Source organism: Rhincodon typus, chromosome 1 (genome assembly GCF_021869965.1).
Source record: "Rhincodon typus isolate 14 chromosome 1, sRhiTyp1.1, whole genome shotgun sequence".
Classification (NCBI taxonomy): Eukaryota; Metazoa; Chordata; class Chondrichthyes; order Orectolobiformes; family Rhincodontidae; genus Rhincodon; species Rhincodon typus.
In genome coordinates this window covers 82,836,185-82,863,934 of record NC_063332.1, presented here as the reverse complement: position 1 = coordinate 82,863,934, position 27,750 = coordinate 82,836,185, and the positions used below count along the sequence as shown (strand labels likewise).

General features: G+C 39.3%; 1 protein-coding gene across 1 annotated transcript in view; it reads right to left on the bottom strand.

Annotated features, from left to right (window-relative positions):
• The window catches only part of LOC109916449 (probable phospholipid-transporting ATPase IA), a 274,955-nt gene that overhangs the window by 4,381 nt on the left and 242,824 nt on the right, over positions 1–27,750 (bottom strand). Inside the window, exons 31-32 of the mRNA XM_048600569.1 lie at positions 6,809–6,897; positions 5,900–5,992 (exon numbers count right to left, since the gene is read on the bottom strand). Coding sequence (XP_048456526.1) covers positions 5,900–5,992; positions 6,809–6,897 — 182 coding nt within the window. The remainder of the gene's footprint in view (positions 1–5,899; positions 5,993–6,808; positions 6,898–27,750) is intronic.

Here is a 27,750-nt window from a genome sequence, read left to right as displayed (position 1 = left end):
CATAACACTGGAGTTTTGTGGTTCTCCACTGGTAGGTCTTAAACTCTTTGAGGTCCTCCCACCTATCTTTGACTTGTTGCAATTTTATAGGGGACGGTCAAGACCTAAAGTAGCCTTTCCCCTAATCTCTCCATTAAGACACCACCTACCTTGGGTCTCAACTCACATTTTTGGTCAAAAAATCCCCTGCTGGTCCTTGATTCCTGGACTTAGAAACTAGGGACTGCCTGTAGTGCAGTCTTGGACAGTGTAACTGCTGGGACTACAGAGCTGTTGGCCAATCTGATTAGGTGCAGGTTTCACCCTTTGATCAGGCCTCCAGCCATTTAATGCTATGAATTGTTATGGGCTACCGTGACCGGCGAGGATGTGCTTCCTGCAAACTCTCGGTTTGACATGGCAGGAAGCCTACCTCAAAACCCTTTCCAAAAATTCTATAACATCTAAGGGCAAGAAGTAGGGAGGAACATGAAATAATTACTTATCACCAGTGAAAAATAATTGAAAAACAAATGGGACAATGGGCTGATAAGTTCCTTGCTCTGTATCACAGAAACTTAAAAGCAGTGATTACAGGAACAGTGAATACATGGACTATAATCTTTCAAAACTCCCTAGATTCTAGGGAAAGCAGGTAACAAGCCAGTTAGCCAATATCTATCTCTAGGATAATGATACCATTTCCTTAATAATGAATTCCAGCAAGACACTTAGAAAATCATAAAACTTTCAAGGAGAGTCAACGTGGCCTTACGAAAGACGGAAGTTAGATTTATCGGACAACATTTAGATACGCTGGAGCGAGCTTTACTTTGTCTAGCTTTTAACCTTAATTTTAAACCTTGTGTTCTGAGGGAATGGTGAAAACGAAAAGGCAGCAAGTTTTTAACATTTTAAATTGAAGATGTATTTTCCTGCACAGATATGATATATTTGAAGTGCATTCAATCAATTTGTGATAAATTATGCCCTGAAGATGTAATAAGGCACTATATAGATGGAAAAGTTTATTTGCAAGCATCTATTTTAGTGACATTGCTTAAGAAAAGTGGTATGAAAGGGTGTGGATAAGTAGATGGGAGATATCTGAGGAGAGAGTTATGCCAAGTTGCCTGTTGTGTTCCCTGGGAATTGGTTTCAGGAGGTACGCTGTATGCTTGGTACACAGGACGCAGGCTAAGTACACTAATAATATAAAATTGTAATGAAAAATGTAAAAATGTAGTGACTTCAAGATGTTAATTCTGATTGCATATAATAAAAGCGGTGTTTGCCAATTCAGATTATTTACAGTTTGTGACACTCGTGCTTGTTCCAACATTGAGGTGAGAGCTGAATAGTTTGAAGATGGTTAGCTTGAGAGGTCTAGGATCCCTGGAAGTGAAAAATTTAAAGGAGGATCAAATCATTAATTTTGTTAGACAATAGCTACTTTAATATCTCAGTGGCCTAAACCTATCAGACCACTATGTTAAAAATAAAATCAAACTACTTAATAATTTAAAATTGATCTGATTTATTTTAAGTAGCATGTTTGAATCCACTTCAACATAAATGTCCAGAATATTTAGATAACTATTTCTGCTGTTTATAGCATTAATGGTATAAATGTCATTTAGATGACATCTTAATCTCATGTCTAGTCTAGTTGCTGTGGTAGAAAATAAATGCATGGGGTTTAGTCTTACAACCGTGTGGTTTAGATTAAATTTTATTGTGTTGAACTAACATGGTGCAGAAACATTTGTACTAATTTTAAATAAACATTTAAAACAAAGTAATACAGCATAGGGGGAAATGTTTCAACCAATATTTTAAAAACCAGTTTGATTTTTTCCTCTCTTTGCTCTTTTTCCACTGTTTTTAGTTTTTTCAAAATGTAAAATGTCAAGTGCAACGCTAGTGTAATAATATGATTTTTTATGTTAAACAAAAAACAATTTCCCAAATTAATATTCATTGAACATACTGCATGCTGTTGATAAAGCATGTATGTTTTGGACAACTGTAGGTAAATAGAATTTCTCCAAATTAGAATCAAAATGACAAACATATGATGAACAGACCTACTGTAGAAGATAATAATTCAACTTCAACTTTTGGCAATTAGTTTTTTAGGTTTATAACAAATAATTTTTTTTCCAGAGTTGATGATGGGAAAGAGATCGGAGGAAGCTTATTTAATTGAATAGATGTAGGATCTGAAAGAGTTAATTACTTGGTTCTTTTACCTTTCTTATTTCAGTAGGAGTATTACAGTTCTCCTAGCTTTCCAATTGCCTTTGAAGAATAATCCAACAAGGTCTCAATCCACCATCACTCTCTTCTGCCTGTTCTCACCTTGAGCAACTATTCTCAACTCTACTCATGTGATTGTGGAAAAAAAAATATTGCTATGGGAACATACATGGGTCCTGGTTATGCCTAACGTTTTGCGGAATATGTGAAATTGTTTCAAGGTGTTCTTCTGACCTTGTCTTCTCTCACAGTGATGACACTGTTGTTGCTGCTTCTTGTTCTTTTACTCTTGGGATATGTACTGTGCATGGGTACACAACCACCTGTAAATGCTCATCTAAGTCACAGGTTATCCTGACTTGGAACCATACCAGTTTAATCCGGAAAAGTGTGAGGTGATTCACTTTGGAAGGAGTAACAGGAATACAGAGTACTGGGCTAATGGTAAGATTCTTGGTAGTGTGGATGAGCAGAAAGATCTCGGTGTCCATGTGCATAGATCACTGAAAGTTGCCACCCAGGTTGATAGCGTTGTTAAGAAGGCGTACAGTATGTTAGGTTTTATTGGTAGAGGGATTGAGTTTCGGAGCCATGAGGTCATGTTGCAGCTGTACAAAACTCTGGTGCGGCCGCACTTGGAGTATTGCGTACAGTTCTGGTCACCGCATTATAGGAAGGATGTGGAAGCATTGGAAAGGGTGCAGAGGAGATTTACCAGGATGTTGCCTGGTATGGAGGGAAGGTCTTATGAGGAAAGGCTGAGGGTTTTGAGGCTGTTTTCGTTAGAGAGAAGAAGGTTAAGAGGTGACTTGATAGAGACATACAAGATGATCAGAGGATTAGATAGGGTGGACAGTGGGAGCCTTTTTCCTCAGATGGTGATGGCTAGCACGAGGGGACATAGCTTTAAATTGAGGGGTGATAGATATAGGACAGATGTCAGAGGTAGGTTCTTTACTCAGAGAGTAGTAAGGGCGTGGAATGCCCTGCCTGCAAAAATAGTAGACTCGCCCACTTTAAGGGCATTTAAATGGTCATTGGATAAACATATGGATGATAATGGAATAGTTTAGGTTAGATGGGCTTCAGATTGGTTTCACAGGTCGGCGCAACATCGAGGGCCGAAGGGCCTGTACTGCGCTGTAATGTTCTATGTTCATACCATCAGCCCTTCATTACTGCTGCTTTTAAATTGTGCAACATCCTTCCTAACAGCACCAACATCATATGATCTGCAATGGTTCAAGAACTGTTCATCACCATCATCTCCAACGCAATTAGCTATGGTCAATAAATCTAGCCTCGTCACAAAGCCCATATTCCACGAACAAATAAAATAAAAGGCACATATGTTGGGCTTGAACTGATGGAAGTGAGTGACATTTTGAATTTTTAACAAGATATGCTGTAAAATTTAATTAAGGAAAATGAAACTACAGTGAGACTAAATTTAAAAATATTCAAAAATTGCAATTAAAGACAGAGTTTATAGCTTTCTGTCCTAGTACCCCTAAAAATCCATTAACATCATTGAGAGACCACTGCGCTGAAGAAATCTAGTGGAGGATATTTATATTTGATTATCAGTGGGGGTTGGGTGTGGCTTGAAGATAATCATCTCATGGGCAGAATTATGGTTTGGGTGGAGAATTTGATGAACAGAGATGAAAAATTTACCATGTTGTAGCAATGTGGGCAACTCACCTATATTCAAAATTCCAATTTAGGATGCTTAATTTGTTTTACTCAGGTTATTGCTGCAACTCAGCAGAAAAATGAGAAAAGCTCAGGTCATTTTGCTTTTAACTTTCTAATTGCATTAAGTATTCACCTTTCCGTTCAGTTTTTTCTAATAGGCACTCACTGATCTACTGGGTATTTCAGCATTTCCAACTTTTGTTTCAGATCTCCAGTTTGCATTTTTTTTTCCCAAATCAAATTGATTATGCTCTGAACTGCAGATGAAGCATTATTTGTTTAGTTTATCCAATTGTGCTACTCAGAAGAAACACAGATGCAATTATCAGGCTGCACAGTTCCTTAGAAATCGATAAAAAGTTATAACTAACATTGAGAGCAAAATCACAGTTGCCTGAATGTTTATTACAAGCCATGTTTGCTCGGTATATCACTAAACACAAACATAATCCCTCAGGACAATTGTCTATTCAAATATTGTAAAACATTTATTTTACTTTCATACATACTATTATCAATTATTCTTATAAATGTTGTTGCCATCATTTAGTTATAAGAAAACCTGACTCACTAGAGTGCCTAATGAGATGTATGCAATAATGGTTTTATTTGTCTTTTCCACAATTAAGCACTTTGTTGATTTTTACTATCTCAAATGCTCTTGATGTTATAAAGGTTAGCCTATTCAAAACTGCACATAAGAACATAAACAGAATTTGGCTATTCAGCCTCTCAAAGCCCATTTTCCCATTCATTAAGTTCATGACTAATCTTCTACCTCGACACCGTTTTCCTGCACTATCCCCATAATCCCTTGGTATTTTTAATATCCATTTAATACATACATCAGTGGAAACAGTTCAACTGACAGCTCTGACATTAGCCGAACTCAGTAAATACTTGCCCTTCTCCGAAAATAATCACCTTTCTCCAGCTTTTAATCCCAACATCCTACTGCACATTGCTACCTCAAAATTATACTCTCAACGTCAGATCTGTTTTCAAGGATGCCAAGTGAAGCTTTTCTCCTACCCAAAACACCAACATATTGAATCTCGACACAAATGAGATTCTGTGATTGTCTTCAATCTCTCTGCTGAATTTAAGGCTCATACCTACATGTGGCTTAGGGTTTATCTCATGGTTCTATCATTGACTTTCTCAGTTCCACTACTTCAATACTATCACCCTTGGCAACATTATTTATTTCAGTCTTTTTGATGTCAAGTTAACCAAAGACCGTTGGTCTCACTCCTCAGTTTGTCCATCAATACTACAGCTGATATCAGGCTCTCCAACTGTGTATCTGCCTGGAGGAGCCCACACTTAACATTGACCATGAATATCAGCTAAATTGAAATCATTACCTTTAGTATTCAAAAAGTTTCAATTTGGACCTCAAACAGGTGTGAATACCTGTCCTCTTCACCCTTGGCAAACCCAATCAGTTCTCTGTACCTCGTGGATTTGCCTTCTGGATACCTCTTGTCCTCTGCAAATCCCTCCATGGTTTTGTTCTATACCAGCTCCAAAAACTCTTCCAGCTATTTCTTCCTGCATCCTTTGCCTGTTCAGCACTGGACTAATGCTCATTCTTCACTTCTTCTGATTGATAAATGATGGTCCTTTCTTCAATCATTACACTCCAACTTCAACATCTTTGCTTTATGATCTATCTTTTGATTTTCAAAAGCCGAAAAGATTCCTGCATTTCACTGTCCCTCTTAAAGAGTATTCTGTTTAGCTACCATTCAATAAGTATGCTTACAACTTCTCACTGTACATGAGATACCATTGAAATTGTAGTTTAACTTCCATGGGTTGTTGTTTGGAAATTTATTATCCCAGAGGTTGTTCCTAATTCTACATTTTTACATCAAAGATAATTACATTATCCTTATATGGTAGTATCTTAGAAAAAAAATGAACAGTATCTTCACAAAGTATAGTATGTAATTTATACCTTTTGCCATACACAGCTGCACCTGGATCCTGGAATTGGGCTTCCAATTCTTGAACCTCTTCGACCAGAGTTTTACGTAAAGTTCTCTTAATGCTGAAAATGAATATTAAATTGATTCTTAATGACAGATATGTTAGAGGTCCCTACAGGGATTAAAGTTCAAATATGGAAAAACATTTTCTCTTAATAGTATTTCACAGATTTTGCAGAAAAGCATTTACAATTATGCATAAGGCAAAGCAAGTTTGCCAAAAAGTTATACAAAATAGAAATTGAATCAAAACAGAGTGTAACATATTTTAGATTGACTTATTAAAATAAAATAGTTTCACTGTTTGAATATTCTATAGAAATAAGTCAGGATCAAGCCAAGAACTAGCACACTGAGCATCAGATTATAAGTTCCATTACAGATAAGGTGCACTTATAACAGAATTCTAGTGTGGGCAAGAAGGAATGAAGTGGACACAAGCTGACTCTTTCAGGGATCACAAACATCTTCAGAACTTGGTTTCTTGATTATCCAATTTTGTGTCTTTTTCATATTTTTCACCTTTAATTTAATTTTATCTTGCTGAAAATTATCCAAGCCTCAGAACATTTCAGCTTAATCATTTTCCACCAAGTACTACAATTCATGTTTTCTTTCTACAAAAGCCTTCTAAATGCTTCAGAAGTTGCCTAGGTTCACAATGTCATGAAATGAAGTAATGTCCTTTAAAATAATCAATCACTCTGTCCAGAAATTCTATCAAGTAATTCAAATACTTGATGTCACTGCGTTAATTTCGAATTGTCACACTAACATTTCAGCTTGCTGCTTCACTTAACTTTTTTTAAAAAATGAATTACTTTTCTTTTAGATCTAGGAGTTTCAAAGATTTTTACTTTTATCTTTGTCATACATACACTTTGTAAGTCACATCCCAGAGAAGAGAAGTAATCGGGATGAAGAATAGACCCATCCAAAACACACCAGAGCTGAACAACATTACAGCCTGCAGAAGTGAATAAAACATAATTTTCACATTTTAAGCAGTAATAAATATATTTTCAAAATCAAAAATTATTTACAATCTTGTACTGATGGTTCATTGTCATGAGTCATAGGTGGGAGGGAGATTACCCTGAAATTAGCATCAATATTTTCAAATGGCCCACCAACAATTACAAAGATTTATCTAATACATTTTATTGTTATGCCTGCATTTTAAGCCTAGTGGTAGAAGTTTTGATGCTTTGGAACAGCACAAGAAAATGAAACAATACCTTGAAGGCTATAAAAGCAAAGTACAGCAGACGTTAGAAATCCAAAATAAACGCAGAAAATGCTGGAGAAAGCACATCTGGTAGCATCAGAGTTCTGAAGCAGTGTCATACTGGACTTGAAATACTAACTGTTTCTCTCTCCACAAATGTTGCCAGACCTCCTAAGTTGTTACTTGAAAGATATAGCTGCCTAAGAGGGAGTGTATCAAAGATTCTCTAGACTGATTTCTAGATGAGGGGATTGTCCTATGAAGAAAGGTTGTCTAGTACAGGCCTATATTCCCTAGTAGTTAGAAGAATGAAAGGCGACTGGATTGAAACAAACTTCAAAAAAGGTTTGTTGGGCTAGGTGCTGGAGGATGTGTCTCCTGGCTTGGTTGTAAACAAGGAATTGGCCATTTGCAATTGACATGATGGGACATTTCTTCACTCAAAAGGTCAGAGGTCTCTGGAATTCCTGACCTCGGACAGTTGAGCATACTCAGTTGAGTATACTCAAGACAGAGATCAATCAATATTGGATGCTAACTGAATTAACTAACATAGCAATAGTGCAGGAAAAGTGCAATTGAGGTGGAAATCAGCTATCATCATTTTGATCATAGGTATAATAGCCTAAAAAGGCTAAATGTCTTCTCCTGGTCCTATTTCTAAGTTCTTATATAAAAACATTCTGCCTCAAACTAATCTGGTGAAAGACTAAGCATAACACCCAGCTGGATAACAATGGAAACATTTTGGAGGATAACATGGTCAAGTATATCAAACATTGCAGACAGGTCAAGAAGGACAAGGAAGGATAATTTACCTTTATGAAAGTCACGGAGGATGTCATTTAATGACTTTGATAAGCGCAATTCTGATATATCACAATTACTTTCAGCATTTTAACTTGTTTCCCCGCGCCCCCCAGAGTTCTCCACTCCTGCTATCTACTGTCTCAACTCTCATCATTACTTCATAGAATCTCTACAGTGTGGAAACAGGCCATTCAGCCCAACAAGTCCACACCAACCCTGTGAAGAGCATCCCACCCAGACCCATCCCCTACCCTATAACCCTGCATTTCCCATGCCTAACCCACTTAAGCCTACACATCCCTAAACACTATGGGGAATTAAGCATGACCATTCCACCTAACTCGCACATCTTTGGACTGTGGAAGGAAACTGGCGGAAACCCACGCAGACACAGGGAGAATGTGCAAACTCCACGCAGACAGTTGCCCGAGGGTGGAATTGAACCCGGGTCCCTGGCACTGTGAGGCAGCAATGCTAACCACTGAGCCATTGTGCTGCCCTGACTCAGCCAGTTTTTGGATCTCCTTTCCAAATTTCAGAAGTGAAATTTTCAAACCAGTTTACACTGGTTTTCATTCAACTAAGCGTGCCTCAGCTGGTGACTCATGGGACAACAAGGTGCAGGGCTGGATGAACACAGCAGGCCAAGCAGCATCATAGAAGCAGAGAGGCTGACGTTTCGGGCCTAGACCCTTCATCAGAAAAGGGGGAGGGGAAGGGGGTTCTGAAATAAATAGGGAGAGAGTGGGAGGCGGATAGAAGATGGATAGAGGAGAGGATAGGTGGAGAGGAAACAAACAGGTCGAAGAGGTGGGGATGGGGCCAGTAAAGGTGAGTGTAGGTGGGGAGTTAGGAAGGGGATAGGTCAGTCCAGGGAGGACGGACAGGTCAAGGGGGCGGGATGAGGTTAGTCGGTAGGAGATGGAGGTGCGGCTTGAGGTGGGAGGAGGGGATAGGTGGGAGGAAGAACAGGTTAGGGAGGCAGGGATGAGCTGGACTGGTTTTGGGATGCGGTAGGGGGAGGGGAGATTTTGAAACTTGTGAAATCCTGACTCATGGGGTTGAGTTAAAACCTGTACCAAGGATTTGCAAACATAATCTAGGCTAATACTTCAGTGTAATGGAGAAGAAGTGCTGATAAGTCAGAAATATTATCTTTTGGATGAGACATTAAAATAATTTGCCTTCCTATTCAGGTGGATTTACAAGATACTGTATTACTTTTTCCTTGAAATGAAGGAAATTCTGCCATTGACTCACCCAATATTTGTCCTTCAACTATACACAGCAAAAATTGACTCAGTTCTGAGGAAGGGTCACCAGACCCGAAACGTTAACTCTGTTTTTTTCCTTCAGAGATGCTGCCAGACGTGCTGAGCTTTACCAGAAACTTTGTTTTTGTTGCAAAAATTGACTCTGGCTATTCATCTCTCATGTTACTGACACATTTTATAAGCAAATAGACATCACCATTTCATAAGCATTAGTGATTACATTTTACAAATAAGCTGTAAAGCACTTTGGAACTGCCTGAAAACAAGTAACAGTGCAAAATCAATCCAGTTACTTTTGCGTTTCCTTTTTTTCCCCTTCTACATACTTAATCGGTCATTTTTTTCATGTTATCCACAGTTTTGACAATTCAAGGCATTTCTGCCTCAGTCGTCTCTTCACTAGCTTGGCCAATTCCTTTACACTTCAAGTACTGGATCCTTTTCTTCTTCTTTCAGTAACTATCTTTTGGCGGTCATCCTTGTATGATATCAAAATGGATTCTAGTCCTCAACAATTTCACTCAAATCCAACCATTGTCCCTGATCAAAGGCATCACTATTGGAATCTGCAACAATCCTTGCTATACCTGTCCTTCGATAAGACAGGTGGTTCACTCTTGTTCTAATTCTACTGTGGCTTCCAGCTATCATGCCACAAATTCTCATATCAGTCTGATTATTGTGTGAGTGCTTCTTTCTACACTTGTTCCAATGATGAAAATTTCATTAACATTTTTTTCCTTTCCATATATCACAAGATGTGATTTTTCTCTTGACCTCGAGAATTTTATTTTTCAGAACTTGCCATGTTTTCCAAACTGATTCACCACTGCCTGAGAAAATTCCACCCTTCGTGTGAGAAAATTATTCAGATTCCCCATCAGAAACAATATGGGCTGATCAACAAGTAGTTTAAATTGGGAACGAAAGGCCATATCTCATGAATTTTAGTTAAACTTTGAGGTGATCACTAATATGGTGGATAGGGAAATATCAATGTTCTTTACATGGTCTTCAGGGAACCATCTGATAAAATTCCATACAAGAGATTATGAGCAACTATGAAAACGCATAGAGCTGAATAACCTTGTGACATGGGTTGGTTATACACTGGAGGTAAGACTGACAGTAAGTGATACTCTCTGGGCTCCAAACCAGGACCTTAATATTTCACCAGATACATTAATTAATTAGTTGAAGTAATTAAGAGTTGAATATCCATATCCGTTGCTAACATTAAGCTACGAGGGCACAGTAAGTTGAGTGATGAGGGGAAGATTTCAAAGGACAGAGACAGAGTGAGTGAACTAAACTTTGACATTTGGAGTTCAATGTGGGAAAGTAGAAGGCCATCCAATTCAGATCTGAGAAAGCCAAATTGGAGCATTTTCTTAATGGCGAGAAGAGAAACTGATTTAAGCATTCATGTATACAAATCATTAAATGCTAGTTTAGTTAATTTATTTTTTCATTAGCTAGGCTAGTATTTGATGCTCAATTTTATTCGGTTATAAGCTGTCTTCTTGGACTGTTATGGTCCATGTTATGTAGTTCCACCATGTGCTGTTAGAAAGGGAGAAAGGGATTTTGACCCTGTCATAGTGAAAGAACAGTGGTATAATACCAAGTCATGATGTTTTGTGAGATAACAAGGTGTAGAGCTGTATGAACACAGCAGGCCAAGCAGCATCAGAGGAGCAGGAAGGCTGACGTTTCGGGCCTAGACCCTTCTTTAGAAACGGGGAGGGGAAGGGGGTTCTGAAATAAATAGGTAGAGAGGGGGAGGAGGATAGAAGATGGATAGGGGAGAAGATAGGTGGAGAGGAGACAGGCAGGTCAAAGAGGTGGGGATGGAGCCAGTAAAAGTGAGTGTAGGTGGGGAGGTAGGGAGGAGATAGGTCAGTCCAGGGAGGATGGACAGGTCAAGGGGGCGGGATGAGGTTAGTAGGTAGGAGATGGGGGTGGGGCTTGAGTTGGGAGGAGGGGGTAGGTGGGAGGAAGGACAGGTTAGGGAGGCGGGGATGAGCTGGGCTGGTTGTGGGATGCGGTAAGGGGAGGGGAGATTTTGAAGCTTGTGAAGTCCACATTGATACCATTGGGCTGCAGGGTTCCCAAGCGGAATACGAGTTGCTGTTCCTGCAACCTTCGGGTAGCATCGTTGTGGCACTGAAGGAGGCCCAGGATGGACATGTTGTCTGAGGAGTGGGAGGGGGAGTTGAAACGGTTCGCGACAGGGAGGTGCAGTTGTTTAGTGCGAACCAAGTGTAGGTGTTCTGCGAAGCGGTCCCCAAGCCTCCGCTTGGTTTCCCCGATGTAGAGGAGGCCACAACGGGAACAGCGGATGCAGTATACCACATTAGCAGATGTGCAGGTGAACATCTGCTTGATGTAGAAAGTCTTCTTGGGGGCTGGGATGGGAGTGAGGGGGGAGGTGTAGGGGCAGGTGTAGCACTTCCTGGTGTTGCAGGGAAAAGTGCTGGGGGTGGTGGGGCTGGAGGGGAGTGCGGAGCGGACAAGGGAGTCACGGAGAGAGTGGTCCCTCCGGAAAGCAGATAAGGGTGGGGAAGGAAAAACGTCTTTGGTAGTGGGGTCAGATTGCAGATGGCGGAAGGTGTCGGAGGATGATGCGTTGGATCCGGAGGTTGGTGGGGTGGTACGTGAGAACGAGGGGGATTCTGTTTTGGTTGTTATTGCGGGGAGGGGGGATTTGAGGGATGAGCTGCGTGAAATGCGGGAGACACGGTTGAGGGTGTTCTCGACCACTGAGGGGGGGATGTTGCAGTCCTTGAAAAACGAGGACATCTGAGATGTATGGGAGTGGAATGCCTCATCCTGGGAGTAGATGCCGTGGAGGCGAAGGAATTGGGAATAGGGATGGCATTTTTGCAGGAGGGTGGGTGGGAGGAGGTGGGCTTGAAATGGATATCGATTTCTAGGTGGTTCCCAGAGATGGAGACAGAGAGGTCCAGGAAGGAGAGAGAGGTGTTAGAGATGGCCCAGGTGAACTTAAGGTTGGGGTGGAAGGTGTTGGTGAAGTGGATGAACTGTTTGAGCTCCTTGTGGGAGCACGAGGCGGCGCCGATACAGTCATCGATGTAACGGAGGAATAGGTGGGGTTTAGGGCCAGTGTAGGCACGGAAGAGGGATTGTTCCACGTAACCTACAAAGAGGCAGGCATAGCTTGGGCCCTTGCGGGTACCCATGGCCACCCCCTTTGTCTGTAGGAAGTGGGAGGAATTGAAAGAGAAGTTGTTGAGGGTGAGGACAAGTTTGGCCAAGCGGATGAGGGTGTCAGTGGAGGGGGACTGGTCGGGCCTGTGGGACAGGAAGAAGCGGAGGGCCTTTAGGCCATCTATATGGGGAATGCAGGTATATAGGGACTGGACGTCCATGGTAAAGATGAGGTGTTGGGGACCAGGGAATTGGAAGTTCTGGAGGAGGTGGAGGGCATGGGTGGTGTCATGGACGGAGGTAGGGAGTTCCTGGACCAAGGGGGAGAAAATGGAGTTGAGGTAGGTGGAGATAAGTTCGGTGGGGCAGGAGCAGGCGGAGACAATGGGTCGACCAGGGCAGTCAGGTTTGCGGGAAGGAGATAAAAGCGGGCGGTGCGGGTTTGGGGAACGATGAGGTCGGAGGCTGTGGGTGGGAGGTCACCTGAGGTGATGAGGTTGTGGATGGTTTGGGAGATGATGGTTTGGTGGTCGGGGGTGGGGTCATGATCAAGGAGACGGTAGGTGGTGGTGTCGGAGAGTTGGCGCCTGGCCTCGGCGATGTAGAGGTCAATGCGCCATACTACAACTGCGCCTCCCTTGTCCGCGGGTTTTATGGGGAGGTTGGGATTGGAGCGGAGGGAGTGGAGAACTACACGTTCTGCGGGGGAGAGTTTGGAGTGGGTGAGAGGGGAGGAGAGGTTGAGGCAGTTGGCGATGAAGAGGTCGAGGGAGGGTAGGAGGCCTTGGGGTGGTGTCCAGGAGGAGGGGGTGTGTTGGAGGCGGGAGAAGGGGTCAGTAGAGGGAGGGTTAGGCTCACGGTTGAAGAAGTAAGCGCAGAGGTGGAGGAAAAACTGCTCAATGTTCAAACGTGACCGGTATTCGTTGATGTGTGGGTGGAGGGGGACAAAGGTGAGCCCTTTACTGAGGACTGACCGTTTGTCATCAGTAAAGGGGAGGTCTGGGGGGATGGTGAAGACTTGGCAGGGCTGGGTGCTACAGTCTCCTCATGATGTTTTGTGGTTTGGTTTCATAAACGATGGTGGTCGTGTTCCTTATCTGCTATCCTTGTCATTCTAGGTTAGCTGGTGCTGTCAAAGAAGCTTTGGAGAATTGCTGCAGTGCATCTTCTGGACGGTGGAGAGCGTGAATGTTAAAGTTGGAAGACAGGGTACTAATCAAGCTTTGCTCTGAATGGTATCAAGCTTGGAGTGTTGCCAGAGCCGCATTCATCCAGATAAGTGGTCAGCATTCCATCACACTCCTGACTTGTACCAGAATTTAGGGAGTCTAGAGGTGAGTTACTTGCTGCAGAATTATTAGCGTCTGACCTACTATTAGAAAAGAACATGAATAGAATAGAATAGAATCCTTACAGTGTGCAAACAGTTCATTTGGCCCAACAAGTCCACACGGACCCTCCGAAGAGCATCCCACCCAAACCCATCCCCATACTCTACATTTCCTATGGCTAACACACCCAACCTACACATCCCTTGACACTATGGGCCAATTTAGCTTGGCCAATTCACCTAACTTGTACATCTTTGGACTGTGGGAGGAAACAGTCCAATGAAACATGGGGAGAATGTGCAAACTGCACAGACAGTTGCCTGAGGGTAGAAGTGAACCCGGGTCCCTGGTGCTGTGAAGCAGCAGTGCTCACCACTGAGCCACAATATTTACATAGCTGTCCAGTTCAATTTTTGCTGAATGGTAAATTCCAGAATGTTGAAAATGGGAAATAGAATGATTGTAATATCATTGAATGTGAAGGGGACATGATGGTTAGATTCTATCTTCTTAGAGGTAGTTACTGCCTGGCACTTGTGTGGTACAAACATGCAGAGACACAAAGAAATGTTGGTATTTAACTCAATGAAGGAATGTAATAGAATAGGATGGAATAGAATTAGAGAAACACTTGTTTTGCTGGAAGAATCTTGAAAAAGGAGGCATAATCTTAAAAGTTTCACATTCAGGGGTAAAATCAGGAAGCATGCCTTCATATAAAAAGCAGCTGAAATCCAGCACTCCCTTCCCCAATAGGTTGTAGGTCCTCGGCCAATTGAGATTCAACACCAAGAATGATAGGTTTTTGTTGGTAATTGAATGGCAGAGAAGGCTTGAAGAATTTGGTTCATATTAAACCCATTTGCAGCTCCTCTGTAACATGTCATTCTATTTGACTCACACCTTTTGTTTCCCTAATCATTTGTTGTATCTGAAACAGAGGTTAATTAGTTTCAGTTTTTAATTTGCGATACAGTGTTCGCATTTGAAATGTTAACGTATTTTGATTTTTATCAATGCAGATGAACTTGTATATTTCCAGTAAATTCTGCTTTAGTTTTAGATTTCCAGTTTGCTTTAACTATAATATGCGAATTGTACATCTGCCACCCTATTACAGAATAATTTTATGTAATAGCAATCAACAAGTTTGACGACTGAAAAATATATTTATTTGTCGTCTCTTTTGACTGGCTGACAATATCTGTCATCAAGTGCCATGCAATAAAAATAGCTTTCATCTTCCGAATGATGTGACATGCTTCAGCTGCCTGTTAAAACTGTAGTCAAAACAAACCTTTTTCCATCACGTAAGATGCACCATGAGGAGTGAGAGTTGGATTACAGATAGCCAAAGTAAAATGAGTATCTTAAATGCATCATTTTTATAGCTTACTAAAGAAGCACAATTCTATTTCTACAAGTAGTTTCTTTTACTTTTGTTTTGAAATTACTCAATAAGGGTAAATTAAGAAGAAAAACAATATGTTCATGATCTATTTTAGCTATATGTTCGTATTTACAGCATCACCAAATGACTTCCAATTTATTATTCTTAATGGTTTTAAATTAATGTTGAAGATAAAATAATAGATCTGCACATTTTCTTTCTCAAAATCTTGAAATTCCTCAGTTAACATTAAAACAGCTGGTACCCTCCCAACTGACATTGTCACCAAATTAATCATTATATGCTCAACTTGACAGTGCCTGTAAATTTTCAGATCTCAGCTGTGGAGAATACCCAAGTGTATCCCCGTTCCAGACAAGCACCAAAACATGTTTGACAGATGTGTCTAGCAAGATATTTGAGCGGGGTGAAAAGTCTTGAGTGAAAAATGTAATTATTTATTTTTTCACATTTGGGTGAACAAATCCACAAGGATAGGATTATAATTACTTTCATTTACTTCTATTGTGCCACAAGAACAAGTTGTAATAAACCTTACAGGCTCTTTCATTACATATTTAAAACACGCTGGGAAGATTTAAATCATTGTGGTTCATAGATGAGTGATGGGCTTGTTTTTAAAAGGTCTCTTTAACAGCCACTGATTGACCAGGTTTCCTCCCTTTCCTCTCCCTCCCCTCCCATAAATCTCAATGTTTTCTGAAAATAGCTGCAGTCCTTCATAAATGTTCATAATTATTTTGATTAGAGCAGTACACAGGTTCAGGGTGCTGTCCTACTTTGGTGCACTTGAGTGTACAGATTGACCATTCCAATGTTCTTACCTCAGTTGAGGGGTGGGTTGGGGGTTGGGAAATGCAGAAAGTGACAGCAATGTCAACATGTTCAACTAGTAGCATGATACAATGCCCAGTAAACAGCAACTACCACTTAACAGCTTAAAGTGTATGCCTAGATTGTACATCTAGTTTCTCATTCATGAACTTAAATTTGCACTTATGAAGGTGCATTGATAATTGCAGCAAGTCTTGAAGCCTAACATCACTTCAGATTGGTGCAGTATTTAAACTTCGAATAGTTTGTTTCAGGGGCACTAATAAACAGTTCTCTTTTTACCACCCATTTGTAAATTCCTGAAACTTCCATAGGCTAACTTGTCTATTGTTTCACTTATTCACTATCCATGCTCTGCAGGAAAGGATAACTTGACTTCATAGGAATGTAACAATCTAATAACTGAACTGCCTTTGAAAATGAATATCTATATGTTGTTTCACAGACAATCCTGTTTAAAGAGAGTCAAAGTTACGATGAAACAATATCAACTTCATATTTTCATGTTATTAGAAAGCAAATCGTTGTTTATAGAACACAGAACTAAACAGCACAGGAGCGGGCCCTTCCGCACACGATGTTGTGCCAAACATGATGGCAAATTAATTAATCCCTTCTCCTGGCCCTTGGTCCATATCCCTCCATTCCTTGTATATTCATGCTTATCTAAAAGCCCTGAAATGCCCTGATTGTATCTGCTGTTTAATTAAAATTTTTCTATCGGGTGCAGAGTTCTAAGGCACAGAATATGCTGTTTGGATCTTTATTTAAATGAGAAATTCAAACCAAGAGAAGACACTCAACCAACAAATGCCTGCTTTCTAAAAAAAAAGGAAGAATCAGATTGCTTAAAATAACTTCCAAATATCATATGGAGGCAATGATATTTTCTCGCACATCCCATCACATGCTCCCAAAAATATACAGCGCAACAAGTAAATAATAAAATTGGAAATAATGTTATGGAAAAACTTTCTCCTCAAACTTGACCATCTCCAGTACCTAAAATAACTTTGTTCTCTCTTGACTAGAGCCTCACTTTTATTACCACGCTAACAGTGGCTATCCTTCAACCAAAAATAAATCATTGGATGTTGAAACAATTCAACGTTCAAAGGATTAAAACCATATAAATACGTAAGTTTGTCTTTTCTGCTCAGTTAGTATTGACATTCAAACAATGAACAAACGTACACGAGCTTGCTTTGCCATTCAATAAGATCATGGCTGATTTGATTTAACCTCAACTGTACATTCCTGCACTCCCCCAATAATCTTTCATCCCTTTGTGATCAAGAATATATCAACTGCTTGCTTAAAAATATTTAAAGTTTCTGCATCCATTGCTTTTTGAGGAAGGGAATTCCAACAATGCACAACCCTCAGAAAAATGCTTTTTCCTCAAATCTGTCTTAAACAGGTAGAATGTTATTTTTAGGCTATGATCCCTAGTTCTAGCTTCTCCCACAAGAGGAAATGTCCTCTCCACATCTACCCGGTCAAGTCCACTCAAGATCTAAGATGTTTCAATTAATTCATCTCTGATTCTTCTAAACTCCAGAGGACACAGGCCTAGCCCATGTAAGCTTTCCTCATAAGGCAGTCCTCTTATTCTTGGTATTAGTCTAGTAAATCTTCTTTGAACTGCCTCCAATGCATGGTGTGTCGTGAATAGTACTGTACACGGTACACCAGATGTGGTCTTACTAATAACTTGTTTAACTGAAGCATAACTTTCCTATTTTTGCATTCAATTCCCCTCACAATAAAGATAACATGCTATTTTCTTTCTTGATCACTTGCTCTAACTGCAAAGTAACCTTCTGAGACAAAAACAGAAATTGCTGGAGAAACTCAGCAGGTCTGGCAACATCTATGGAGAGAAAGCAGAGTTAACGTTTTAGATTCAGTGACCCTTCTTCAGAAGCTAGGAAAGGTTGGTATAAATGCTGAAGATGCAGTGGGGTGAGGGTGGAGGAGTAAAGAGGTGGAGATGGAGCCCAGAGAGAGAGACAACAGCAGTTAGGCAAACAAAGGAATAGGTAATGGTCAGTCTAGGAGAATCAATAGCTGCTAATGTAGACTGTTAGGAACTAACAATGGGTTGGTGGTGGTAGCAGCCCATGTAATGACAAGGCTTGGTATGTGAGAATTGGGGGAAGGACAAGGAAGAAGGTGCTCAGGTCCTAAAATTATTGAACCCTAAAGGGCTGCAGGGTCCCCAAGCAGAAAATGAGATGCTGTTCTTCCAGTTTGCACTGAGCTTTGCTGGAGCACTGCAGCAAGCCCGAGAGAACTGTTGGCCAGGGAACAAGGTGGCATGTTGAAGAGGCAGCCAACCAGAAGGTCAGGGTCATTTTTGTGGCCATAGCACACGTATTCTGTAAATCTGTCACCCAGTCTGCACTTTGTCTTCCCAATGTACAGGAGACCACAAAGTGAGCAGTGAATACATGAGACTAGCTTGAGTAATGTGTCAGTAAATTCGCTGCTTCACCTAAAAGATGTATCTGGGGCTTTGGATGATGAAGAAGTGCATGTAAAGGGACACGTTTTGCATGGGAAGGTATTGTGGGAATGTGGGGTGACACTGGAAGTAGAGGAAGAGTGGACCAAGGTGTCCCATAGGGAACAGAAGGCTGTGGATACTGATGGGGTGAAATATGAGTACCCTATCGCTGTTGCGGCAGGAAGAGAAGGGTGTGGGCAGAAGTGCGGGAGATGCTCAGACTCGGTTGAGGGCCCCGTCAACCATGGTGGTGGGGAATCCTCGGATGAGGAAAAAAGGTGGACATTTTGGTGCTCCCCTTGTGGAAGGTGACATTATCAAAAAGATAACATTGAGAGTCAGTGAGTTTGTAGTGGATATTGGTGGTCAGCCTATCCCCAGCAACGGAAACAGAGATGTTGAGGAAGAGAAAGGAGGAAACAGAGACAAACCAGTTGAAGGCGAGAGTAGGGTAGAAACTGGAATTAAAATTGATATTCTGGACGAGGGAAGCAGCACGATGATGCCATTGATGTACCAGAATAAAAGAGTTGTGGGGAGGGACCCAGAGTAGGATTGAAACTAGGAATAGTTCACATACTCACAAAGAAACAGGCATAACTGGGGCCCATGCAGGTACCCATGGCCATACCTTTGACCTGAAGAAAGTGAGAGGAGTTAAAGGAGACATTGTTCAGAGTGAGGAAAAGCTTGGCTAGGCAGAGGAGGGTCATGGTGGATGGGGACAATTCAAGTTTTTTTTTCAGAAAAATGTGGAGAGCTCTGAAACATTGCACTCTATTTGCTATATCTTTGCCCACTCATAACCTATCTATATTTCTTTGTAGGCACCTATGTCCTCGGCACAACTCACTTTGCTATCTATCTTTGTGTCATCAGCAAGTTTATCTAACATACTCTCAATCTCTTTACCTAAATCATTTATATAAATTGTAAAGAGTTGAACCACTGGCACTGACCCCTGTAGCACACCACTCATGACATTCTGGCAGCCTGAAAAAGACCAATTTATTCCTACTCATTGCTCCTGTTAGCCAGCCAATCTTATACCACGCTAATACATTACCTCCAGCACCAAGACTTCTAATTTTCCGCAATAATCTTTGATGTGGAACTTTATCAAATGCCTTTTGGAAATCGTAGTATAATGCACCCAGTGGTTCCCTTTTATTTACAGCACAAGTTACTTCTACAAAGAACTCCAACAAATAGTTAAACATGACTTCCCTTTGATGAAATCATGCTGGTTCTGTCCGATTACCTTGAACTTGTATAAGTGCCCTGTTATAATATATTTAATATTTTCTAACATTTTTGCTATGCCATATGTTAAGCTAACGGCCTATGATTTCCAATTTTCCACCTCCCTCCCTTTTTAAGCAAAGGAACTGTAGCAAATATTTTCTGATCTAAAAGAACCTTCTTTGAATCTAATGAGTTTTGGGAAAGTAAAACTAATGCATCAACTATTTCAAATACAACAAAGAACTATGGATGCTGGGAATCTGAAACAAGAAATTGCTGGAGAAACTTTCAGAAGAAGGGTCTCTGATTTGGAAACATTAACTCTGCTTTTTCTCCACAGATACTGCCAGGCCTGATGAGTTTCTCCAGCAATTTCTTGTTTTTGCATCATCTTTCAGTAGCTACTTCTTTTAAGGCCCTTGGATGTAATCCATCAGGATCCAGGACATATCAACTCACAGTTCCAATAATTTATTCCATACTACTTTCCTGGTAATTGTAATTTTGAATTCCTTGCTCCCTTTCAATTCCTAATTTACAGCTATTTCCATGATGTTACTTGTATCCTCTCCAGTGAAGACTGAAGCAAAGTACCTGCTCAATTCATCTGCCATCTCTTTATTCTTCATTACTAATTCCCCAACTCATCTTCTATGGGAGCAACACATCTTTAACTCTTTTCTTTCTTAATGTCTGAAAAAAAACTTTTCCTACCTAATGTTGTATTTTTGGCGAGCTTTCTCTTAGAATCTAACTTTTCCCTCCTTATTAATATTTCAGTAATCCTTTGTTGTTTTGATATTCTGTCCAATCTTCAGATCTGCTACCCATTTTTCAACAATTGTGTGTCTTTTCTGTCAATTTGATGCTATCTTTGACTTTTTTTAGTTAATTGTGGATAGCATGTCCGTCCCTTAGAATTTTTCTTATTTGTTGGAATGTGTCTATTCTGCGCAATCTGGAATGTCCCCTTAAATGTTTGTCACTGCAGCTCTATTGATCTATTAACCTAAATTGGTAGTTCACTTTTGCTAATTCCTCTTTCATGCCCTCATAACTGCCCATGTTTAAATTTTTAAAAAATATCTTAGACGCTTAAACCGTAGATAAAATTCAATGACGTTACGGTCACTGCTACCAGGTGTGCTCTCACTATGAGGTCAGCGATGAATACTATTGTCTTGGTCAAAACCAGGTCTAATGTTGTCTGCTCTCTGGTTGACGCCATAACATACTGTTCCACAAAATTATCCTGAAACCATTCAATGAATTCCTCACCCAGACCATTTTTTCCAATCTGATTGTAGGTTAAAAAATTTCCCACGATAATCATTGTATCCGTTTTACAAACTCCCATCATTTCTTCCTTGATATCCTGTCCTACCATGTAGTTACTGTTGTGGGTCAGTACACAACTCCCACAAATGATCTCTGGCCTTTATCATTCATCATTTCTATCCAGACTGCTCCTATATATTGGTTTTCTGAATTTAGATCATCCTTCTTTATTGTGCTAATATCATCTTTAATTAAAAGAACCACTTCTCACTCTTTTTTAAGCTTCCTGTTCTTCTAAAATGTTACATACTCTTCAATATTCAAGACTTAGTCTACATTATCATGCAGCCATGTTGCAGTAATGACCACTAGATTGTACTTATTTATCTCAATTTGCACTACTAGTTTATCTGCTTTGTTTAGAATGCTGCATGCATTCAAATGTAGTGTTTTAGGTTTTGTCCTGTCATTATTTTTGCAAGCTCCATTTTTATTCGTTGATTTGGTCTTAGATCTGCATTCCCTGTTCCTTCCTTTCTTTGCCTGTTTATCATTTCCCACTTAATTTCTTTCTCTATTGCTTTTTCCTCACTCTCCAATTCACTACAACTTCTCAAATTTGGGACCCAGCCCCGCTATTTATTTTATGGTCAGAAATCAGATGGCACCAGGTCACAGTCCAACAAGTTTAATTGAAATCACAAGCTTTGGGAGCGTAGCCCCTTTGTTAGGTGAACTCTGAATGCTTGCGTTTTCAAATAAATCTGTTGGACTATAACCTGGTATTGCATGGTGATAGCTGGAATGGGACAATACATGCAAATTGAAAGATTCAAAATTTATGAATTGGGTTTTTGTGTTCATCACAATGTTGAAATTAGGTTTTTATGATTGAATTTGGCATCACATGCATTAAAACAACAGAGTGCACGCAGAGTCAACTGGAAGCAAATAGCATCAGCCTATAGTTAAAAAATCACAACAAAAACAGAAATTTCTGGCAAATCTCAGCAGGTCTGGCAGCATCTGTGGAAAGAAATCACAGTTAAAAGTTCGGGCCCAGTGACCCTTCTACAGAAGTGTCTGAAGAATTAAAATGTTTTGATACACCCATCCAGACGTCTCTTAAATGCTGTAATTATACCAGTCTCCACCACTTCCTCTGGCAGCTTGTTCCATACACGCACCACCCTCTGTGAAAAAGTTATCCCTCAGGTCCTGTTTATAAATTTCCCCTCTCACTTTAAGCCTGGAGATGGTCATTGCTTGCCACTTGGGTGCCACAAATGTTACTTCCCACTTTCAGTCCAACCCTAGATATTGTCGAAGTCTTGCTGCATTTGAACTTGGACTGCTTCAGTGCATAAGGAGTTGGGAATGGTGCTGAACATTGTGCAATCCCCATTTCTGACCTCATAATGAAGGGAAGTTCATTGATGAAGCAACTGAAGATGGTTTTTCCTAGGACACTACTCTGAAGAACTCTTGCAGAGAATTTGGTTTCTTGAAAATCACAATTTTACAAACAGCCTTGACTCAGTGGTAACCTTTGAATCATGTGGTTGTAGGGTTAAGTCCCACTATAGCACAGTCTGGGTTTACACTCCAATGGCTTTCTGAGGGAGCACTGCACTATTAAAGGTACTGTTGTTTCAATGAGGCATTTAAATGGAGATCCTTTATCAAACATAACACATATAGAACAGAGGTAAGCCATTATGACCCTTAAGTCTGCTTTGCCATTCAATAAGCCTATGGCTGATCTCATTGCGGCCTTAGTTTCACCTTTCTGCTTGCCCTTTGTACTCTGGATCCACTTTTATTAAAACTTTGTCTCACTTATTCTTTTCTCCTAAGTCGATAATAGAGATTGTAAATAGTCGAGTCCTCAGCATTGACCTCTGTGCCACTCCATTATTTACAGTTTGCCAACCTGAAATGACCATTTATTCTGACTCCATTTCTTTTTAGCCAGCCAATCCCATATCTATCTGAATACATTACCCTAACACGATAACCTCGTTTTATGTAGAACTGTCACTATTTTTGTGGTATGTTATCAAATCTCTTTTGGAAATCCAAATACACTATGTGTACACTCTATTCACCCTGCTTGTTACATTCTCAAAGTACTCTAAGAACTTTATCAAACACTTTTTCTATTTCACAAAAATATGTTGACTTTCTGACTGCATTAAATTGCTCTAAATGTCCTCTACTTCCTTAATAATGGCTTCTAGCATTTTCCCATTAACAGTTTTAGGCTCTTTGACTTATGACCGGTTTTTGTCTTCTTTCTTTCCTTGAATAAAACTGTTACATTTGTGGTTTTTAATCCTCAGATGGAGGAAATTTTGGAAGATAACAATCAACGGATCCAGTATCTCTCCAGGAGCTTCTTTTAATACCGGAGGATACATGTCAACAATGATTGGGACTTGTCAGCCATTAGACTAATTAGTTTTCCAAGAATCCTCTCTCTTACAATAGTGATTGTTTCAAGTTCCACCCTCACTTTTGCCCCTTGTTCTTCTATTATTTTTCCTTAGATGCTTGTCTTCTACTGGAAAGACAGATACAAAATGGTGACTCAAAATTTCTGTCATTTCCTTATTTCCCAGTTTGATTCTTTAAAGTACCAATAATAAGTTTAGCTACTCTCTTCCATTTTATTTACCAGTAGAAGCTCTTAATGGTTGCTTTTATATTTCTAGCTAGTTTACACTTACATTCTAACTTCTTCATTTTAGTCATCCTTAGCTTGTTTCTAAGATCTTCCCAATTTTCTAGCCTATCACTAATCTTTACCTTTCCTTTCAATTGGTTACTATGGTGTCACTTTCTTGTTGACCATTTCTTCCTCAGTGAATACATTTTAGTTGAGAATTAGGACAAATACCCTTAACTGTCTGCTACAGCTTTTCTACCATCTTAGAATTTGACTCATTTTCCCAGTACCTTGTAGCTTCATGCTTTTGTCATTGCCTTCAGTTAAGAGACTAGTTTCAGAGTAATAGAAAAGATTCTAGTGCACTGTCCAATAGAAAGCAAGGGAATTTGCCAATTGTATTTTAACATTCATTTCTCAACCAAAGGACTGAATTTAATGTTCTTTTGGGGATGCGATGGAAGAAATTGGAGGGAATGAAATTGGATGCCAAGCACAGACACCGTACTTGTGCTTATGCATCCCTGAAGGTATTCTACTTCAATTAATATCCACTTAAAAACCTCATACTGTCACCATTCTTTTTTAACCCATGGAAGAGTCAAACAAAACCAAGTAAAAAATGTGATTGTTTCAATGGATTTTGGGCGTCACTGACAGAGCCAGGATTTGTTGCCTGCTCCCATTGCCTTGAACTGAGTGGATCACTAAGCTATTTCAAAGATCAGTTAAGAGTCAAGCACATTTATGTGGATTTAGAGTCACTTTAAGGCGAGGCCAGGTAAGGATGGCAGATTTCTTTCCTTAAAGGCATTAGTGCACCAGATGGATTTTTATAACGATCAATGATAGTCGCCATGGTCATAATCACTGAGACGAACTTCATCTTCCAAATTTACTAATGGAATTTATATTCTAGCAGCTGCCTGGTGAGTTTTGAATCCATACACCCACTGTATTTGCATACATGTCTGTATAAAATTCAGTCCAACATTTCAAACAGATTTTCTGGCCATTTTTCTCATTGCTGCTGCAGTCTGTCAATTCTACACACATCAGTCCTGCCCTTTCATCGTTTTAGATAGGACTTTGTGACTAAAGCTAACACAGTTGTTTCTTGTTAGCAGAAAAATCAACTACTCAATTCAATATTAAAAAAGGAAAGAACTACTCAATCCCATGTAACGTGTCTTGGATGATTTGTAATGAAATGCCCCACTTCTTTATGCCTTACAACAGTTATTTTTTTTTCTTGATCTGCAAGCTTTTGATCATGAGGTATATTAATGAATTTTATATGAGAGCATTTACCAATATAAACCAGACCAAACTGTTTCTTATTTTTAGTATTAGCAGAACAACTTCAAACTGTTCCCATTTTAGCATGTTAACATTTTTTTTCAATTGTTGGAAACATTTTGAGAACAAAGAACAAATTTCAGCTTGCATTAACTTATTAAATTGAGGGAAAAGACTAAACAGAAAAATAGTGTGAAAATATCTGTCATAATTTTCGCCTGAAAATGTCACTAACTTGAACAAAATTTTTCAAACAGGCAACATAACAAAGTATGTGACCAAAATAATAATTGACATAAGCATTTTAAGCTCATTTGATATAAAATTATTGTAGATCTCCGCTGACCACTAATTATTATATATTTAACATTTTCAAAATTGTTAAATAATATTTAATTAACTCTGACAAGAGTCATCACAATAGTTATCCACAATTCCCTTTGCTATATTTTAGAAGGCAAGTACTGGTGCTCTTTCATTTTATGACAATCAGAACTGATTTGTAGTAAAGAAAATCTATACTAATTATTTTTAATGGCACTTTGGATGAGAAGGTCACATAGTTTACAAATAATGCAGGATGCCTTATGTTCATGTAGTCTAATTCTAGTTGGTGATTTTGTTCTGTGATTAAGCTGAAGAATGTTGAACTTGCCTGTGCCGAGTTAATCGTAACTATTCTAATTTCAGTTCTGAAGAGTGGACAATTGGGACCTGCTATTCAAATATCAGTGCCTTTAGAAATGATCAAAATGAATTAAAAAGACAAAGTTTTTATTTTATATTTGAAAGCCTGTCAGATTTTGTACTGCAGAGGTAATCCAAAGCTCAAAGATTTAAACCTCACATTCGTATTGAAAACAGAGAGTTTCATTGTATTTAGTACGAAGGGAAAAATAAAATCCCAGAGGTATTTCCTTCCTTTCTGTACAAAAGCTCTCCCCTCAACACCCCCCGCCCCCCAAACATTGTGTAGAAACCATTTTTGTTTCTAACTTTTCACATCCCTCCACACACAGGCAAATAATCTGGGAAACAGAAAAGTGATCCTTTTCATATAATGCTGCTAACAGGGGCAGTCTGTTCTGGGGACAGGTCCCGGCTGCCTCTGTGCGCGGTTTACAAATTGTTCCTAATGTGAGAGATTTGTGGCCCATGCCAAGCTTCTTCTCTAGGCCTTAGCCCCTTCAAATGGGATTCTGTCACAAAAGTAGCTCCCAGGGGAATTCACAAGGGATCAGAAATCACAGAGTCACAAAGCTTGGTGTTTTGAAGGCCCAATAGGCCCAGAGGGAAAACAACAAGTCTGCTGTCTATACAACATGACAGCTGCTCAGATTAAGAGTTTAGCTTCTATTTTTGTTTTCCAAGGAGCTTCTTCAAAACAATTAAAAATAAATTTTATTTCATAACGTAGATGCAAAAGATTTTATATTCAATTATTTCAATTTGTAGGCCTTTTTTTAGTGTCATACTGAGACTGTGGTTAAGTAAGTGAATTTGACACCTCTCTATTCGTCATTCGGAAACATGATATTGAGAAAGAAAATGTTGGTTCACTCAAACCTCTAGTATGAAATACAAAGTTGTCAGTACAAATGTGTGGTATTTTCATCCTTGCCCCTCAATCTTACCTTTTATAATGACTGGGAAACAAAAATATAATGAAAAGAAAACGTGTTCTGCAGTGTTAAAAATGCATATTATGATAACTTGCAAGCTGAAAGAAGTAAACACCCTAATTATTCATGAGTACCATATGGAATGACTAAATTCTAATCTGGTAAATTTGTACATATTTTGGAAAATAATGACAGTTTTATAAATTTAAGGAAATGTTGCACTTAATTTAGAAGCAAGGTTTAACACACACAATCAATGAAATATTGGTAACATAAAAAGCAGCCATTGCAAAGATCAGTAGCACGAGTTGAAATCTTCACATTCTTTATTTCTATTCATAAAGCAAAGCAAAGCCTAAGTCCTGACATAAAAAAGGAAAAGTAGTAAAACCATCAAACACATCTATTAATTTTAATAATGTTGAAAATACTTTTCTTTAAGCCTAAAAGTTTGCTACCAACAAATTGAGTGAAATCTTCACTCCCGTATGGTCAGTAATGAACGCCACACATTGCTGCTTACATTATGAAATCTGGTAAAAATGCCCACTTCAACATTTCCAAAATACTATATATTCTGAAGTAACAAGCACAGATAAGAAAAAGAAACCAAAACTATCTAAAACTCTTCAGAATAAAATGTAATTTCATTGACTTGATTTTTGATATGAGTATGAGACTGATTCTAAAAACAAATACAATCATCATCCAGAGGTTTATAGCTTTGCCAGGTTTGAACTTTTTGGAACAAACATCTTATAACATTGTTAAAAAATTTTTTTAATACATCTGAGTCCATCACATAATTAAAAAAAGAATCCAGGGTCCAGACGTTGATTTCAGCTTGTTACTACAACAGGATTATACATCTATGTCTAAAGCACTGCTTTAATAATTGTGTAAATTCAACTTGAATAAAATATCTGTTACTACAAATACGGTACTTGTAGTGTACTTATCAACTAAAGATGATTCAACATACATGGTGTAGATTTTTGAACTACTCCTGAGATTAATCTTTGATTTTGATAATTATTTTTCATTTCCTCCTTTGGTAAATAGTTCCCAATTTAGTTCCCAATTATCCTTCCCAACTGCTACTTAATAATTAGCCTCAAGAGGCATACATGTTAAGTAAGA